At 50.5% G+C, this 20,073-nt stretch overlaps 1 protein-coding gene across 1 annotated transcript in view; it reads left to right on the forward strand.

Moving 5' to 3' along the window:
• The window catches only part of spega (striated muscle enriched protein kinase a), a 363,062-nt gene that overhangs the window by 138,611 nt on the left and 204,378 nt on the right, over positions 1 to 20,073 (forward strand). Inside the window, 2 exon segments of the mRNA XM_080199291.1 lie at positions 9,717 to 9,931; positions 13,028 to 13,116. Of these exon segments, the coding sequence (XP_080055417.1) occupies positions 9,717 to 9,931; positions 13,028 to 13,116 (304 nt within the window).

The raw sequence follows: 20,073 nt of genomic DNA on the forward strand, positions 1-20,073 counted from the left end.
GATGCTGGGAGAGCAGGATAATTACTCATATTAGCCATGTTGTGTTTTCTTAGGATAGAGCTAATGGACTCTTGTTTATAGATGGAGATTTCACCTGGGATTTCGATTAAAGAAATTGAAGGTGGGTTGACTTCTGCAGGGTCATCTAAAGGTACGGTTAATGGGAGGAGCTAGGTCTGTAGCAGAGAAACAGCTTTTCAGTTTTAGCTGGGGTTTGCTTGAAGACAGAGTTCTATAAGCTGCGCTGAGACTCATTCTCTCTACACCCATTAAAGCAAGTAGATTCATGGTTGTTAACTGTATTTAAAGTGGCACTGTAAGTCTGTAGGAGGACTGTTGCTTATTTGGAACTGAAACTGTGATAAGTAGAAAGTAAAGTTGTTACCTTTCATGTTTAAATACTGTTCAACTGTTCTTAGTTAAGCTGTTTCATTTGTTAGAGTTATAGTTAAACTGTGTTATTAAATAAAGTTTTTTTTTTACTATAAAAGTCCCCTAATTTGTCAGTGGAATCATTTCTGGAGCGAAGCATCCTAGAATCACGTTGATGCCAAATTAGAAAGGATGTTGGGATCGAGTTTGACTTCCCAATGTAACTCGTGGTTCTGTCTAGCAACGTAACAAGCGGGGACGATGAGTGATTTTGAGAAGGTGGTTGACGGAGTTCTGGAGGGGGAAATGGACGGTCAGGAATGTGGGACAGGAGCGGTGGGGGGGGGGGAGAATGGGACTGGCTGGATTGTTCTGAGGAGGGCCAACATCAGCGTGATGGGCCGAATAGACCTTATTTTGTGCCATAACGACTCTATATAACATCAGGTCAGGGCAGCCTGGGATCATCCTATGCAAACCCCCTCTTTCTATCACCTCTCTGAGGTGTTCAGTGAGGTGCCGGTGGGGAGGATCATTTGGTTCTGTGGGGGTGGGGGCAGGGGGGGTTCCAGCATCGAGCCTCGGTGGGAGTCACCACGTCAGGCTGAACGTCTCCGCCCTACCCCAGCAAGGTTGGTGCATCACAGCAGCTGGGGCACTGCCCCAGTTCACCCAATAGATTAAGAGGCAGCATCAATAATAAAGGAGATTAGGGGGTGGATTTAAATCAGTCAGGGAGGAGGGGGTGGGTGGGGTTAAGTGACTCTGGGAATTGAACATGGGAAGGGTGTTGGGGGAGAGCTCATGGTTAAATCTTAGGGAATTTCTCTCTGGGGATACAAAGAACAAAAATTCCAGCACAGGAACAGGCCCTTCGGCCCTCCAAGCCCGCACTGACCATGCTGCCCGACTGAACTAAAACCCCCTACCCTTCCGGGGACCGTATCCCTCTGTTCCCATCCTATTCATGTACTTGTCAAGACCCCCCTTAAAAGTCACTACCGTATCCACTACCTCTCCCAGCAACAAGTTCCAGGCACCCACCACCCTCTGCGTAAAAAATCTGCCTCGTACATCTCCTTTAAACCTTTGCCCCTCGCACCTTAAACCTGTGCCCCCCTAGTAATTGACTCTTCCACCCTGGGGAGAAAGCTTCTGACTATCCACTCTGTCCATGCCTCTCATAATCTTGTAGACTTCTATCCGGTCTCCCCTCAACCTCCTTAATTCCAGTGAGAACAAACCAAGTTTCTCCAACCTCTCCTCATAGCTAATGCCCTCCAAACCAGGGCAACATCCTGGTAAATCTTTTCTGTACCCTCTCCAAAGCCTCCACATCCTTCTGGTAGTGTGGTGACCAGAATTGAACACTATATTCCAAGTGTGGCCTAACTCAGGTTCTATAAAGCTGCAACATGACTTGCCAATTCTTAAACTCAATACCCCGGCTGATGAAGGCAAGCATGCCGTATGCCTTCTTGACCGCCTTCTCCACCTACATTGCCACTTCCAGTGACCTGTGTACCTGTACACCCAGATCCCTCTGCCTATCAATACTCTTCAGGGTTCTGTCATTTACTGTATATTTCCTATCTGTATTAGACCTTCCAAAATGCATTACCTCACATTTCTTTGGATTAAACTCCATCTGCCATCTCTCCACCCAAGTGTCCAACTGATGTATATCCTGCTGTATCCTCTGATAGTCCTTATCGCTGTCCGCATATCCACCAACCTTTGTGTTGTCCACAAACTTACTAATCAATCCAGTTACATTTTCCTCCAAATCATTTATATATATTACAAACAGCAAAGGTCCCAGCACTGATCCCTGAGGAACGCCACTTGTCACAGCCCTCCATTCAGAAACACACCCTTCCACTGCTACCCTCTGTCCTCTTTGACCGAGCCAGTTTTGTATCCACCTTGTCAGCTCATCTCTGATCCCATGCAACTTCCCCTTCTGCACCAGTCTGCCATGAGGGACCTTGCCAAAGGCCTAACTGAAGTCCATGTAGACAACATCCACTGCCCTACCCTCATTGATCATCTGCGTCACTTCCTCAAAACAATCAAATTAGTGAGACACGACCTGCCTGGTTTGGAGGGTAGATCTTATGAGGAAAGGTTGAGGGAGCTGGGGCTTTTCTCTTTGGAGCGGAGGAGGATGAGAGGTGACTTAATAGCAGCTTATAAGATGATGAGGGGGATAGATAGAGTGGACGTGAAGAAACTATTTCCTCGGGTGGATGTAGCTGTTACTACGGGGCATAACTATAAGGTTCATGGTGGGAGATATAGGAGGGATGTCCGAAGTAGATTCTTCACTCAGAGAGTGGTTGGGGTGTGGAATGCACTGCCTGCTGTGATAGTGGAGTCGGACACTTCCGTAACTTTCAAGCGGTTATTGGATAGGCACATGGAGCACACCAGAATGATAGGGAGTGGGATAGCTTGATCTTGGGATTGGGCATAGCTCGGCACAACATTGAGGGCCGAAGGGCCTGTACTGTGCTGTACCGTTCTATGTCCTATGACCTCCCCTTCACAAAACCACGTTGCCTCTCACTAATACGTCCACTTATTTCCAAGTGGGAATAAATCCTGTCTTGAAGATTCCTCTCCAATAATTTCCCTACCACTGATGTAAGGCTCACCGGCCTGTAATTACCTGGATTATTTTTGCTACCCTTCTTAAACAAAGGAACAAGATTGGCTGTGAATCTAGGAGATTGTTTCCAGGCCTGCTGGATGGGTTTTGGTTGGTTTGGTGATCTGCCGGGTTTACAGCCTGTTGGGTAGATGGTGATTGAAGGGTTGGGTGGATGTCTGACATTTTGACCTCTGCATGTTCCTGATTGGGTCTCTCGCTGTGATTGGTGCCTTCCTCCATTTGGGTCAGTTACAAGCCAGGCTCCCCCATGAGTCAATGGGAATGGGAATGTTTAAACATCTCCGTGGATTCTTTGAGACCATCCCTAAAGCATTTCCACTGCCCCCCTGGGAGTCTCCTGCAGTGACTGACCTCTGGGTTTCCGGGTGTTCTGGGTGTTTGGTGTCAGACATACGAAGAACTTGCTCTCACCGACACCTCAAAGCCCCAGGGACGCCTCACCAGCGAGCGACACATTCACAAGAACCTCCAAATCCGATGGTATAAAAGGCAGTCCGATCACAGTAACCCCTCCAAAACCAAACAAGCCCGGCGCCCAAACCAAACCCGCCCGGTGCCCAAACCAAACCCGCCCGGCGCCCAAACCAAACCCGCCCGGCGCCCAAACCAAACCCGCCCGGCGCTAAAACCAAACCAAACCCGCCCAGTGCCCAAACCAAACCAAACCCGCCCGGCGCCAAAACCAAACCCGCCCGGCGCCAAAACCAAACCAAACCCGCCCGGCGCCCAAACCAAACCCGCCCGGCGCCAAAACCAAACCAAACCCGCCCAGTGCCCAAACCAAACCAAACCCGCCCGGTGCCCAAACCAAACCAAACCCGCCCGGTGCCCAAACCAAACCAAACCCGCCCGGCGCCCAAACCAAACCAAACCCGCCCGGTGCCCAAACCAAACCCGCCCGGCATCGAGGTGCTCAGAGTGAATGCACAAACATCTGGCGGAGAGGAGGGAGTGCTGCCCCCCCCAATCCCCTTCCCCCTCCCACCTGACCAGCCCTGGGTGAAGGTGGACTCCTCCTCCACCTCCTCCCCCCCAACCCCACCTCCTCCTCCTCCCCGCCCCCACCCACCACCCCCCCCACCCCACCCCACCTGAGTGAGTGTGGCGCGTTTCCAGAATGTAGGGTCAGAGATGATGCTGAATGTTTGTGCCTGTTTACGGGCAGCTGTTCTCACAGCAGCCAGGGAAAGATCCCTGAAGATTCTGTCCATCGGACAGTTGTGTTTATACAATGATCGAATCCAGCAGGCCTCGATCCCTGGTTCCCCCCCCCTCCCCTCCCCTCCCCTCCCCTCCTGCCAGCTCCAGTCCCTCTCTCTCTCTCTGGGGAGATGGAGTCTATGCTGGTGGCCGTGATTGTATTTGGAGCTAAATTCGGCTCTGAAATGCCATGCATTCTGACGATGACATGTTCACAGTGTCCCCCTGCCCTCTCAGCTGGGAGGGGGGGAGGAGGAGGAGGGAGATTCCTCAGCAGCCTCGAGACCCTCCCTCCCGCCCCTCCGAGTCAGACCCACTCCGGCTCCCAAAATAAAGAGAAGGTCCCTCTCCCTTTGACGGGGGTTGGCGGGTGGGGGGGGCGGAGTTCAAACTCGGCCTGGGACTCTCATCGTAATCTACACGTCCTCGCTCCACTATTTTCGTCCTGATGTTCGGAACGGCCACAGTTGCTCCTTGTGGAAGTTAAACATTTTGGAAAAGAAGTTTTCCTTTGTCAGTGACAGCTCCGGTTTGGGGAAGTGGGGGGGGGGGGGGAGGGGTGGGGGTGAGTGGGTGGCGGTTGGCACCGGGAACGGTCTCCCACTGTTCCCGAGGGGTCTGTGCCGGCGGGGGGGTGGGTGGTTTAAGTGACCTGTCCGCGCTGTCTGCTCCCCCCCCCCCCCACCCCCCGTTCCAGCAATCTGTTTGTGAGCTAATTCCAGGGAGATGCCAGGTCGGGACTGGCACCGACTCCAACCTCCCTCGTCCCAGGACTGGTAAGAGCAGGGCCTGCCACCCCGCAGAGTTTGGCTGGCGGTTTAGGGAGGTCGGGGGTTGTGGGGGGTGGGGGGGGGGCGGTGTGGGGAGGGTTTAATCACAGGACAGTGAGGGAATTTTGGGAGCGAGTGTGAGCTTTGCCCTGCGTCACAACGACAGTGGGCGCGGTGGGTTAGCGCGGCCGCCTCGCAGCGCCAGGGACCCGGGGTTCGATTCCCGGCCTCGGGTCTGCCCGGAGTCCGCGCATTCTCCCCGTGTCTGCGTGGGTTTCCTCCGGGTGCTCCGGTTTCCCCTCTCCGCGGGTTAGGTGGATTAGCGAGGCTGAATTGCCCCTTAGTGTCAGGGGGACGAGCTAGGGTAAATGCGTGGGGTCATGGGGATTCAGCCTGGGTGGGATTGTGGTCGGTGCAGACTTGATGGGCTGAATGGCCTCCCTTTGCACTGTAGGGAATTCTGTAATAACGTGACCTCTGTTAAAAAGGATTGCTGCTTTAGACCCCAGTCTGAACACTGATTTCTTTAGCTCAGTGACAGCTCTTGTCCGATAATCTTCCTGTGAAGAGGCTTGTGTGGGATTACTAACTTTCGGGGGCTATATGAATGTATGTTGTTGTTCTTGTTGAGGATGTTTCAATGGCTGTGAAATTCTTCGGGACGTTGAGGCTGTGGAAGGCGCTACAGCAATGCAAGGTCTTCCTCACACATTCACACTTGCAGCGAGATATTCCGTTTGTAACTCGGGAGGTGTGGGTGTGTCTGGCAAGGCTGCTGTTTATTGTCCATCCTGGGTGGGTTAGCGCGGAGAGGGGGAGAGGCTTGTAATGGGCGATTCTGTCTCCACTGGGAACCCCCTCACCTGCTGCGCTGGTCCAATCCCCTGGACAAAACTACCCCTCCCCACCCCCCCATCAACCTGGCCCAAAACACAGCCCTAAACACAGTCCCACCCCAAAACACAGCCCTTCCCCAAGACACAGCTGCAAACACAGCCCCGCCCCCAAAACACAGACCCAGCCCAAAACACAGACCCACCCCAAAACAGAGCCCCAAATAAAAACACAGTCCCAAACAGAAACACAACCTCCAAAACACTGCCCCGACCCATAACAGAGCCCCCCTCAAAAACACCCCTCCCCAAACACAGCCCCAAATAAAAACACAGCCCCTCCCCAAAACAGAGCCCAGTCCCAATACAGAGCCCCACTCCAAGCAAAGCCCCGCCCCCCAAAACACAGCCCTGCCCCCAAAACACAGCCACTCCCACAAAACGCCACCACCCTCCAAAACACAGCCCCAAACGCAACCCCTCCTCAAATCGCGACCCCTCCCCAAAACACAGCCCCAAACACAACCACTCTGCAAAACACAGCCGCTCCCACAAACCACAGCCCCATACACAGAACCTCCCACAAAACACAGTCCCTCCCCAAAATACATCCCACCACAAAATACAGCCCCTCTGCAATTCACAGCCCCTGCCCCAAAATGCAGCCCTCCACCAAAACGTGACCTTTCCCAAAACGCAGCCCCTCCGCAAAAACACAGCCCTCCCCAAAAACACAGCCCTTCCCCAAAACACAGCCCCTCCTCAAAGCACAGCACCACCTTAAAACACAGCCCCCCCCCAAAGCAAACCTCTCTTCAATGCACAGCCCTGCAGCAAAACAGCTCCTCTCCAAAACACAGCCCCTGCCCCAAAAAACAGCCATTCCCAAAAACACAGCTCCACCTCCAAAACACAGCTCTGCCCCAAAACACAGCCCCGCTAAACAAAGCCCCTTTCCAAAGCAAGCCCCACAGCAAAACACAGCCGCTCCATCATCAAACCCCCCAAAGTACAATCCCTCCCCAAAGCACAGCCCCACCCCAAAACAAGCCCCCCCAGTGCAAACCCCTCATCAAAGCACAGCCTTGCTGCAAAACACAGTCCCTCCACAAAACACAACCCCCAAACCACAGCCCCTCCCCAAAACACAAACCCACCCCAAAACACAGCTTCTTAAAGCACAACCCCTCCCACAACAAGTTCCCATAAAACACAGCCCCACCTATATCTCACAAATTTGATTGAGTTTTTTGAAGGGGTAACCAAAAAGCTTAATGAGGGCTGTGCAGTAGATGTTGTCTACATGGACTTGAGCAAGGCCTTTGACAAGGTACCACATGGTAGGTTGTTGCATGAGGTTAAATCTCACGGGATCCAGGGTGAGGTATCTAAATGGATACAACACTGGCTTGATGACAGAAGACAGGGTGATTATAGAGGGTTGTATTTCAGACTGGAGGCCTGTGACCAGTGATGCACCTCAGGGATCAGTGCTGGGTCCACTGTTATTTGTCATTTATATTAATGATTTGGGTGAGAATATTGGGGGCATGGTTAGTAAGTTTGCAGATGACACCAAGGTTGGTGGCATGGTGGACAGTGAGGATGGTTATCTCCAATTGCAGCGGGATCATGATCAATTGGGCCAATGGGCTGACAAATGGCAGATGGAGTTTAATTTAGACAAATGCGAGGTGATGCATTTTGGTAGATTGAACCAGAGCAGGACTTACTCAGATAATAATAGAGGTACAGAACAAAGAGATCTCGGGACACATGTTCATAGCTCCTTGAAAGTGGAGTCACAGGTGGACAGAGTGGTGAAGAAGGCATTCAGCATGCTTGGTTTCATTGGTCAGAACATTGAATACAGGAGTTGGGATGTCTTGTTGAAGTTGTACAAGACATTGGTAAGGCCACACTTGGAATACTGTGTACGGTTCTGGTCACCCTATTATAGAAGGGATATTATTAAACTAGAAAGAGTGTGGGAAAGATTTACTAGGATGCTACCGGGACTTGATGGTTTGAGTTATAACGAGAGGCTGGATAGACTGGAACTTTTGTCTTTGGAGCGTAGGAGGCTGAGGGGTGATCTTATAGAGGTCTATAAAATAATGAGGGGCACAGATCAGCTAGATAGTCAATATCTTTTCCCAAAGGTAGGGGAGTCTAAAACTAGAGGACATCAGTTTAAAGTGAGAGGGGAGAGATACAAAAGAGTCCAGAGGGGTATATTTTTTCACACAGAAGGTGGTGAGTGTCTGGAACGAGCTGCCAGAGGTAGTAGTAGAGGCGGGTACAATTTCATCTTTTAAAAAGCATTTCAACAGTTACATGGGTTCGATGGGTATAGGGGGATATGGGCCAAATGTGCATTTGGAACTAGCTTAAAGGTTTCAAAAAAAGGTGACATGGACAAGTTGGGCCGAATGGCCTGTTTCCGTGCTGTAAACCTCTGTGATCCAATAAACACAGCCCCTCCTCCATAACAGGGACCCTCCCCAAAATACAGCCCCACTGCAAAATACAGCTCTGCCCCAATACACAACCCCCCAAAACACAGCACATCCCAATACACAGTTCCTCCTGCAAAACACAGCCCCTCCCACATCAAATTCCTCCGAAACACAGCCCCTCCCGAATAAACAACCCCTGTCCCAAGACACAGCCCTTCGCAAAAATGGAGCCCCACCTCTCAAACACAGTCCCTCCCCAAAACACAGACCCTCCCCCAAAACACAGACCCTCCCCCAAAACACAGCCCCTCCACAAAACACAGCCCCTCCACAAAACACAGCCCCTCCACAAAACACAGCCCCTCCACAAAACACAGCCCCTCCACAAAACACAGCCCGCTCCACAAAACACAGCCCCTCCACAAAACACAGCCTGCTCCACAAAACACAGTCCCTTCCCCAAAACACAGTCCCTTTCCCAAAACACAGTCCCTTTCCCAAAACACAGTCCCTTTCCCAAAACACAGTCCCTTCCCCAAAACACAGCCACTCCCAATGCACAATCCGACCTCAATACAGAGCCATACCCACAAAACACATTACCACCCTCAAAACAAAACCCTTCCTCCAAAACACAAGCCCACCCCCAAACCACAGCACCTGCCCAAAACACAATCCCATCAAATTCCCCCAAAACACAGCCCCTCCAAAAACAAAGCCCATCCCCTCAAAATACATCCCCTTCCCCAAAACACAGCCCCTGTTCCAAAACACATCTCCTCCGCCAAAACACAGACCCACCCCCAAAACATTTAGGAACTTATAAAATTCTAACAGGGTTAGACAGGGTAGATTCAGAAAGAATGTTCCCGATGGTGGGAGGAGTCCAGAACCCGGGGGTCAGAGTTTGAGGATAAGGGGTAAACCTTTTAGAAATGCGATGAGGAGAAATTTCCTCACCCAGAGAGTGGGGAATGTGTGGGATTCACTCCCACTGAAAGTAGCTGAGGCCAAAACATTGTCTGATTTCAAGAAATTAGATATAGTTTTTGGGGCTAAAGGGATGGAGGGATATGGGGGGGGAAAGGGGGGATCAGGATATTGAATTTGATGATCAACCATGGTCAAAATGAATGGGGGAGCAGGCTTGAAGGGCTAAATGGCCTTCTGCTCCTATCTGTTTTGGGCTCCCCTGCCAAGAGAACTTGTTTCTATGTCAACCCTTCAAATCTTTCATCATGGTAAAGGCTTGTTAGAGCAGTAATGACCAGTTGTGACCCGTAGTTAGAAGTGACACTGACCTTCCCTTATCTGATTGGAGAGGTGGAAGGGTGTTGGTCCTGCTGGGGGCTTTGACCTTAACTGAACACGGCTTCTCTTTCTCTCTCTCCCTCTGTGACTAACACAGACTCGACAGCCGATCGGAGGTCCCTGCCCATCCCCACTGAGCTCTACAGTCCCATCACATCGGACGAGGAATATCTCAGTCCCCTGGAGGAACCTGTCGATTTGACCTACAAGGGGAAACAGGCGCTGAGGCTGCCAGAGATCTGTGAGCAGCAGAGTGTGTACGAGCCTCAGAGCGTCATCGAGACACACTTCAAAGCTCCTCCGAGCTTCCAGGTAAGCCCAGGACGGAATATCCTGAACCCCTTGTGGAAAATACTAGCAGCTGCGTCACGATTAGGAACTTTCTTCACTCACACTCACAACACTCCGATTGTTAGTCCCAATCCCCGGTACGGCGCTCCTCCAGAGGTCCCCGGTATCACAGATGTTCATCTCCAGCCAATTCGATTCACTCCGTGTGATATCAACAAACATTTGGAGGCACTGGTGGCGGTGGCACAGTGGTTGGCACTGCTGCCTCACAGCACCAGGGACCCGAGTTCGATTCCCAGCTTGGGTCACGTAAGAACATAAGAAATAGGAGCAGGAGTAGGCCATCCAGCCCTTCGAGCCTGCCCCACCAATCAATAAGATCATGGCTGATCTGAAGTGGATCAGTTCCACTTACCCGCTTTCTCCCCATAACCCTTAATTCCCTTGTCTATCAGAAACCTACCTACCCGTGACTGAAATATATTTAGCGAGGTAGCCTCCACCACTTCAACGGGCAGAGAATTCCAGAGATTCACCACCCTTTGAGTGAAGAAGTTCCTCCTCAACTCCGATCTAAACTGCCCCCCCGCTTATCTTGAGGCTGTGCCCTCTAGTCCTGCTATCCTTTCTAAGCAGCAAAAATCTCTCTACCTCTACCCTATCCATCCCCTTCATTATCTTATACGTCTCTATAAGATCCCCCCTCATCCTTCTAAACTCCAACGAGTACAGACCCAGTCTATTCAGTCTCTCCTCATAGGCTAACCCCCTCATCTCGGGTATCAGCCTAGTGAACCTTGTCTGCACTCCTTCCAAGGCCAATATATCCTTCCGCAAATGCGCAAGTCACTGTCTGTGTGGAGTTTGCACATTCTCCCTGTATCTGCGTGGGTTTCTCCCCACAGTCCGAAATTCTGTGGAAGGAAACTGGAGATGCACTGGCCATGCTAAATTACCCCTCAGTGTGCGTGAACAGGTACCGGAGTGTGGTGACTGGGGATTTTCACAGTAACTTCATTGCACTGTTAATATAAGTCTTACTTGTGACAGTAATAAATAAACATTACTTTGGACACTGCAAATGGGCTCTGATAACATTCCGGCAATAGTACTGAAGATTTTTGTTCCAAAACGTGCCGTTCCCCTAGCCAAGCTCTTCCAGTACAGTTACAACACTGGCATCTACCCAACAATGTGGAAAATTGCCCAGGTATGTCCTGTACCAAAAAAAGCAGGAAAAATCCAACCTGGCCTCGTATCGCCCAGTCAGTCTGCTCTCAATCATACAGTGACGCCCAGTCTGGGTTTCGCCAGGGTCACCCAGCTCCTGATCTCATTCCAGCCTTGGTTCAAACATGGATAAAGGAGCTGAATTCCAGAGATGAGGGTGACAGTCCTGAACATCAAGGCCACATTCGACCAAGTGTGGCATCAAGGAGCCCCAGCGAAACTGGAATCAATGGGTATCGGGGGGCAAACTCTCCGCTGGTTGGCACAAAGGAAGATGGTTGTGGTGGTTGGAGGTCAGTCATCTCGTCTCCAGGACATCGCTGCAGGAGACCCTCAGGGGAGTGTCCGAGGCCCAAACATCTTCAGCTGCTTCATCAATGACCTTCCCTCTGTCATAAGGTCAGAAGTGGGGATGTTTGCTGATGATAGAACCATAGAAAATTACAGCTCAGAATCAGGCCTTTTGGCCCTTCTTGTCTGTGCTGAACCATTTTTTGCCTAGTCCCACTGACCTGCACCCGGACCATATCCCTCCACACCCCCTCTCATCCGTGAACCCGTCCAAGTTTTTCTTAAATGTTAAAAGTGACTCCGCATTTATCCGGCAGCTCATTCCAAACTCCCCCCACTCTCTGTGTGAAGAAGTGCCCCCTAATATTCCCTTTAAACTTTTCTCCTGTTACCCTGGATCATGCCCGCTGGTTTTTTCCCTCCCCTAGCCTCAGTGGAAAAAGCCTGCTTGCATTCAGTGACACAATGTTCAGCGCCATTCGCCACTCCTCAGAGACTGAGGCAATCCGTGCGCAAATGCAACAAGATTTGGGCAAAATCCAGACTTGGGCTGACAAGTGGCAAATAACATTTGCTCCGTACAAATGCCAGGCAATGACTATCACCAACAAGAGAGAATTCAACCATCACCCTTTGACATTCAATGGCATTACCCTCATTGAGTCCCCCACTATCAACATCCTGGGTGCTACCATTGACCAGGAGCTGAACTGGACTAACCATATAAATAATGTATATTGGACCTACAAGAGCAGATCCAAGGCTGTAAATCCTGTGACAAGTAACTCACCTCCTGACTCCCCAAAACCTGGCCACCATCTACAAGGACACAAGTCAGGAGTGTGATGGAATCCTCCCCACTGGCCTGGATGAGTGCGGCTCCAACAACACTCAAGAAACTCAAATCACCCAGGATAAAGCAGCCCCCACTTGATTGGCGCCACATCCACAAACATTCACTCCCTCCACCACCAACACACAGAGGCAGCCGTGTGTACCATCTACAAGAGGCACTGCAGCGACTCACCAAGGCTCCTTAAGCAGCACCTTCCAAACCATCTGGAAGGACAAGGGCAGCAGATACCTGGGAACACCAGCAGCTGGAGGTTCCCCTCCAAGCCACTCACTATCCTGACTGGGAAATATATCGACCGTTGCTGGGGTCAAAATCCTTGAACTTCCAGGGACGGAATATCCTGAACTCCTTGTGGAAAATACTAGCAGCTGCGTCACGATTAGGAGCTTTCTTCATTCACACTCACAACCCTCCAATCCCCAGCGGGATGTGGGTGTACCTACACCACATGGACCTGCGGCCAGTTCGAGAAGGCAGCTCACCACCCCCTTCTCAAGGGGCGATTAGGGCTGGGTAATAAATGCTGGTCTGGCCAGCGACGGCCACATTCTGTGAATGAGTAAATAAAGGAAAATCCTCCCTCTGAGGGTAACACATCTCGCCTTCTCCCTCAGCGATCACAGTGAATGGTTTATTTGGGAATGGTAAGGGTTAGGAAGTTAATCAGTGAGCCTCTTTCACAGTGGCTTTGTTGGTTCCTAGCTGAAGATTGTTGACTGGTGTCTGTTGTGTTGTCCCAGGTGCCCCTGAGTGACCAAGTGGCAGTGGAGGGTCAGAACATCAGTTTAACCGTGTGTGTGCTGGGGGAACCAAAGCCCATCATTTACTGGTGAGTGGAGTGCGCGCGATTCACCTCTGTCCGGCCTCGCTTTCCGTCTTACTGTTCCTCACTCTGTGACTTGGTGTTTCGATCTCTTCCTGCCCCAGTGAGCACAGATCTGCAGACACACACAAACCGAAACACATTCACAAACGCTGCGATTCGGTGACCGGAATTTTACTCTCAGGCCGGAATTCTGCGTTGGTCTCAGGCGGGATTTTACGATCTTGCCGGAGCGAGGTTGTAAAATCCCACCCAGTGTGGCAGGTCCTGCTGCACTTGACGCCCATTCAATCCAACTGCTCAGAGACAAAGCTTAACACCTGAACTCCCCATTCCCTGAGATATTCCCCCGTTCTGAGATATCTGGGGTCGTAACTCCTCTCCCTCCCTCTCCCACCCTGACACAGGATAAACGAGTCAGGCCATTCGGCCCGACCAGTCCCTGCTGGTGTTTTTCCTCCTCTAAACCCATCATCGTGACCCTCTTCACCTTCCTGTGATTGGCTAATCCCCCCTTCACTTTGAGCTCTCCCGTGGGAGTGAGTTCCACATTCCCTCCGCTCCCTGGGCAAGGACGGTTCTCCTGAGTTCCCCACCGGATTTCCCAGTGACTCTCTGACATCGATGGCCTCCGGCTTTGCCCATTCCCACAAGGGGGAAACATTCCAGAATTGGCAAGACCTCCATCGGGGAGCCTCTTGGCTGCCTTTTTCCAAGCGGAGGGCCCAGCCTGCAATCCTTTGCTGATGTGTAAAACACATACATAATATCATCCTTGTAAATCTCTCCACCCTATCCAGTGCCACTGTCTCCTATCTGTAAAGATGTTGCACTGAGGGATTTTTTTAAGAAAAAGCATTCAGGATCTGGGAGCACCAGTGACAGGGCCCTTAGTTACCGCCCTTCCCTAATTGAACTGAGTGTGGTCATTTTAGAGGGCAGTCACCCACGTTGCTCTGGTTCTGGAGTCACCTGTAGACCAGACCAGGTAAGGACGGCAGATTTCCTCCCCTAAAAGGAGATTAGTGACTCTGACGGGTTTTTCTGACAATTGACAATGGTTTCGCGGTCATCAATAGATTCTTAATTCCAGATATTTCTTTTTATTGAATTCAAATTCCACCATCTGCCGACGTCCCCAGAACATTAACCTGGGTCACGAGATGACTGCTACACCGTCACCTCCCCCATTAGTAGATGAGTAGGGGTGGACCTCAGGCATGAGGAAGCTGTTTGGATGCAGCTGAGAAACAATAAAAGACAGCCGGCGTTGGTTGGAGTTGTTTATAAGTCGCTGGATAATAATGGGAATGTGGGGCATTGTATTAATCAGGGGATGGAGAAACATGTAGCTTGGGCAGTACAGCGATTATGGGAGGCTTCTGGGATCCTCGCCCGCCTGGATTCCGGGGTGAGCGAGGTGAGAGGGATTCGGCCTTTGTGTCTGCTTTGACTCAGGATGATGTCGGAAATCTACCAGATTTAGAGATCCAAAGGGAGAATTTTGCGTTGAAGCAAATTAGTGTCAGTAGGAAAGATGTATTGGAAAAATAAATGAACGCTAATTGGTGGAATTTTCTCCAAAACAATTCTGAGCGTCAAACGTGTGAGAAAGTGAAAGATTTTCTCTCCAGTTTTCTCAGCGTGGTGCATCGTGGGCACTCTGTGCGTAACAGAAGCCGTGATGTAAATCTTGCCAGTAGGGGGAGCCTCAGCTTGCCTGAGAAGCTGGCTGCGGTTCTTCAGGGGCGCCATTGCGCAGGTGCCCCGATCTCCTCAATCTCCCCGATCTACACAGTGTGCTGGGAGATCTATTACCATCACCCCGCCCCCAAACATAGCATCACCTCCCCACGGACATCACCCCCCTCCCCCCCCACCAGTACTCAGTCCTCTCGGTGGATCAAGGCTCGATACAGGTTCAGTGTAGCCCTCCCAATTCCCTTCAGAAATAAACTCAGTGGGGAAGGGATTAGGGGCTGGAGGTGGAGGGAGATGAGGGAGTGGGAGTGGGGGAGGGGAATGGGGATGGGGAGATGAGGGAGTGGGTGTGGGGGGAGATGAGGGAAATAGGGGTGGGGAGAAATGGGGGTGGGGGAGATGGGGAAGTGGGGGTGGGGGATATGGGGAGTCGGGTTGAGGGAGATGGGGGAGTCCGGGTAAGGGATATGGGGGTTGGCCGTGGGACAGATGGGGTTTGGGGGTGGGGGAGATGGCGAGTGGGAGTGGGGGAAATGGAGGAGTGGGGGTGGGGAAGATGGGGGTTGAGGGTAGGGGAGATGGGGGAGTTGGGGTGGGGGAGATGGAGGTTGGGGATGGGGCAGATGGAGGTTGGGGGTGGGGGAGATGGGGGTTGGGGGTGGGGGAGATGGGGGAGTGCGGGGGCAGTGGGGGTGGGGGAGATGGGGGAGCAGGATTGAGGGAGATGGTTGGGGATGGGGGAGATGTGGGTTGGGGGTGGGGGAGATGGGGGTGGGGGAAATGGGGGAGCAGGATTGAGGGAGATGGTTGGGGGTGGGGGAGATGTGGGTTGGGGGTGGGGGAGATGGGGGTTGGGGAAATGGGGGAGCAGGATTGAGGGAGATGGGAGATGGAGGTGATGGGGGTTGGGTTTGGGGGTTGGGGGTGGGGGTGATGGGGAAATTCCACTCCCACTTTATTGATCTGGGATCTGCCATGGGAATGGAAAATGACAAGGTAACAAATCACACTGGGAACATCAGAATCCTTGGCATGTTGGCATGTTCCTGGACCAGAGTGAGTTATACCACCTCGCCAATGGCAGGCACCCAGCAGGCAGACCTGCCAGAGGAGCTGAGGTGGGTGCATTGGTCGGGGTGATGGGGGGTGGGGGGTGGGGAGAAGGACCTTGGCACAGCTGCCTGGCAGTGCCCGAGGGGAGGAATTGTTGTCTGGGGGGGGGGTGCTTGTGTTGCATGGGGGAGAATGCTCTGGGGGAATGTGCATGGGGCTGTTCTGTGGAGGGGGCTGTTGCTGCATTGGGGGGCAGTTTGTGTCTTGGGGGAGGCTGCTTGAGGGGGGCATTCAGAGGAGGGGTCTTGGGTAGAGGGTGTTGGGTGGGGGAATTGTGGGTGTAGGTGGGTGTTGAGAGGGGTTGCTGGGTGGGAAGGTGAGGGTTGGGGCTGTTGTGTTGGGGGTTGGTGTGAGGGGGAGTTGTGTTGCGTGGGGGTGTTGCGGGGGTGTTTTTCACAGGTGGTGTTCATAGTCGGGGGGGGGGGTTTATTTGATATAAATATCTCCAAACAAAATCCCTCCACATATTCAAACACACTAACACATGTTTTCTAACACACACTTCCTCAAATACACATATATTGTAACATACTAACGTGTTAGCGTCTGGAGCATACACACATTCTAACATACTAACGCACACTTTAACACACAAGCACATAGTCTCTAAAATCCTAATACATACTCCAACACATAAACAACACACACACTCTAACACATTAACACACACTCTCTAACACATTAACACACACTCTCTAACATACCAACATTCTCTAACACACTAACACACTCTCTAACACACTAACATACACACACACACACATACACACACACATTACTCCCTTGTCCTGCCTGACTATCAGTGAGGTGAGGTGGTAAGATGAAGTAGGAGGTGGAAAATGAGAAACACAGCAGGATTTTCATCTTCCCCGATTGCACTGGCTCTGATTAGGATGTCATTAATGAGTTACTGATCCCAACATACCGGCTCACTTACCGTAACCAACATGCTGGTCGCGGTCCATCCCGGCAAGAATCCCAGATGGTCTCCACCAACGGAGACTGGACATGATGGCTTGGTCAGGCACTTGGAGTCCATTGAAGCACCCACGTGGTCAGGGAAGGGCTGAGCTGTGCCCACATTGGCTATCCGGCACAGCCCACCCAGCACCATGGCACTGCCCACCATGCAGCCTCATGCCGCCCACCAGGTATCATGGTGTATCAGGATATGTGTGTTTTGGAGAGTATGTTAGTGTGCTATGGTGTGTGTTGGCAAGTGTGAATTAGTTTGTTAGTGTCTTTGTGTGAGAGAGTGTGCATTAGGGTGCTGGAGTGTGTGTTAATGTGTTAGAGGATGTGTGTGTTCCAGAGTGTGTGTTTGCATGTTAGAATATGTGTGTTAGAGAGTATGTGTTAGAGTGTTAGAGAGTGTGCGTTAGTGTGTTAGAGTGTCAGCGTGTTAGAGAGTGTGTGTTAATGTGTTAGAGAGTGTATGTTAGAGTGTTAGAGAGTGTACACTAGTGTGTTAGAGAGTGTATGTTAGAGTGTTAGAGAGTGTACACTAGTGTGTTAGAGAGTGTGTGTTAGAGAGTGTGTGTTAGAGTGTTAGAGAGTGTGTGTTAGTGTGTTAGAGTGTCAGCGTGTTAGAGAGTGTGTGTTAATGTGTTAGAGAGTGTATGTTAGAGTGTTAGAGAGTGTACACTAGTGTGTTAGAGAGTGTGTGTTAGTGTGTTAGAGAGTGTGTGTTAGAGAGTGTCAGCGTGTTAGAGAGTGTGTGTTAATGTGTTAGAGGATGTGTGTGTTCCAGAGTGTGTGTTTGCATGTTAGAATATGTGTGTTAGAGAGTGTGTGTTAGTGTGTTAGAGAGTGTCAGCGTGTTAGAGAGTGTGTGTTAATGTGTTAGAGAGTGTATGTTAATGTGTTAGAGAGTGAGTGTTAGTGTGTTAGAGAGTGTCAGCGTGTTAGAGAGTGTGTGTTAATGTGTTAGAGAGTGTATGTTAGAGTGTTAGAGAGTGTACGCTAGTGTGTTAGAGAGTGTGTGTTAGTGTGTTAGAGAGTGTCAGCGTGTTAGAGAGTGTGTGTTAATGTGTTAGAGAGTGTATGTTAATGTGTTAGAGAGTGAGTGTTAGTGTGTTAGAGAGTGCACGCTAGTGTGTTAGAGAGTGTGTGTTAGTGTGTTAGAGAGTGTGTGTTAGTGTGTTAGAGAGTGTGCATTAGTGTGTTAGAGTGTGTGTAAGTGTGTTACAGAGTGTGTGTAAGTGTGTTAGAGAGTGTGTGTTACTGTGTTAGAGAGTGTACGTTAGTGTGTTAGAGTGTGTGCGTTAGTGTGCTGGAGAGTGTGCGTTAGTGTGTTAGAAAGTGAGTGTGTGTTGGAGAGTGTGCGTTAGTGTGTTGGAGAGTGTGCGTTAGTGTGTTGGAGAGTGTGCGTTAGTGTGTTGGAGAGTGTGCGTTAGTGTGTTAGAGAGTGAGTGTTAGTGTGTTAGAGAGTGTGCGTTAGTGTGTTAGAGAGTGTGCGTTAATGTGTTAGAGAGTGTGCGTTAGTGTGTTAGAGAGTGAGTGTTAGTGTGTTAGAGAGTGTGCGTTAGTGTGTTAGAGAGTGAGTGTTAGTGTGTTAGAGAGTGTGCGTTAGTGTGTTAGAGAGTGAGTGTTAGTGTGTTAGAGAGTGCACGCAAGTGTGTTAGAGAGTGTGTGTTAGTGTGTTAGAGAGTGTGTGTTAGTGTGTTAGAGAGTGTGTGTTAGTGTGTTAGAGAGTGTGCATTAGTGTGTTAGAGAGTGTCAGCGTGTTAGAGAGTGTGTGTCAGTGTGTTAGAGAGTGTGTGTAAGTGTGTTAGAGAGTGTGTGTAAGTGTGTTAGAGAGTGTGTGTAAGTGTGTTAGAGAGTGTGTGTTACTGTGTTAGAGAGTGTGCGTTAGTGTGTTAGAGTGTGTGCGTTAGTGTGCTGGAGAGTGTGCGTTAGTGTGTTAGAAAGTGAGTGTGTGTTAGAGAGTGTGCGTTAGTGTGTTGGAGAGCGTGCGTTAGTGTGTTGGAGAGTTTGCGTTACTGTGTTGGAGAGTGTGCGTTAGTGTGTTAGAGAGTGAGTGTTAGTGTGTTAGAGAGTGTGTGTTAGTGTGTTAGAGAGTGTGCGTTAATGTGTTAGAGAGTGTGCGTTAGTGTGTTAGAGAGTGAGTGTTAGTGTGTTAGAGAGTGTGCGTTAGTGTGTTAGAGAGTGTGCGTTAGTGTGTTGGAGAGTGTGTGTTAGTGTGTTAGAGAGTGTGTGTTAGAGAGTGTGCGTTAGTGTGTTGGATAGTGAGTGTTAGTGTGTTGGACAGTGAGTGTTAGTGTGTTGGAGAGTGTGCGTTAGTGTGTTAGAGAGTATGTGTTAGTGTGTTAGAGAGTGTGCGTTAGTGTGTTAGAGAGTGTGCGTTAGTGTGTTGGATAGTGAGTGTTAGTGTGTTGGACAGTGAGTGTTAGTGTGTTGGAGAGTGTGCGTTAGTGTGTTAGAGAGTGTGCGTTAGTGTGTTGGAGAGTGTGCGTTAGTGTGTTGGAGAGTGTGCGTTAGTGTGTTAGAGAGTGTGTGTTAGAGAGTGTGCGTTAGTGTGTTAGAGAGTGTGCGTTAGTGTGTTAGAGAGTGTGTGTTAGTGTGTTAGAGAGTGTGTGTTGGAGAGTGTGCGTTAGTGTGTTGGAGAGTGTGTGTTAGTGTGTTAGAGAGTGTGTGTTAGAGAGTGTGCGTTAGTGTGTTGGATAGTGAGTGTTAGTGTGTTGGACAGTGAGTGTTAGTGTGTTGGAGAGTGTGCGTTAGTGTGTTAGAGAGTGTGCGTTAGTGTGTTGGAGAGTGTGCGTTAGTGTGTTAGAGAGTGTGCGTTAGTGTGTTAGAGAGTGTGCGTTAGTGTGTTAGAGAGTGTGTGTTAGTGTGTTAGAGAGTGTGTGTTAGAGAGTGTGCGTTAGTGTGTTAGAGAGTGTGCGTTAGTGTGTTGGACAGTGAGTGTTAGTGTGTTGGAGAGTGAGTGTTAGTGTGTTGGACAGTGAGTGTTGGTGTGTTGGACAGTGAGTGTTGGTGTGTTGGACAGTGAGTGTTGGTGTGTTGGACAGTGAGTGTTGGTGTGTTGGACAGTGAGTGTTAGTGTGTTGGACAGTGAGTGTTAGTGTGTTGGACAGTGAGTGTTAGTGTGTTGGACAGTGAGTGTTAGTGTGTTGGACAGTGAGTGTTGGTGTGTTGGACAGGGAGTGT

The sequence above is a fragment of the Carcharhinus amblyrhynchos genome, chromosome 11, assembly GCF_965287045.1.
Source record: "Carcharhinus amblyrhynchos chromosome 11, sCarAmb.v2.hapA, whole genome shotgun sequence".
NCBI classification, from domain to species: Eukaryota; Metazoa; Chordata; class Chondrichthyes; order Carcharhiniformes; family Carcharhinidae; genus Carcharhinus; species Carcharhinus amblyrhynchos.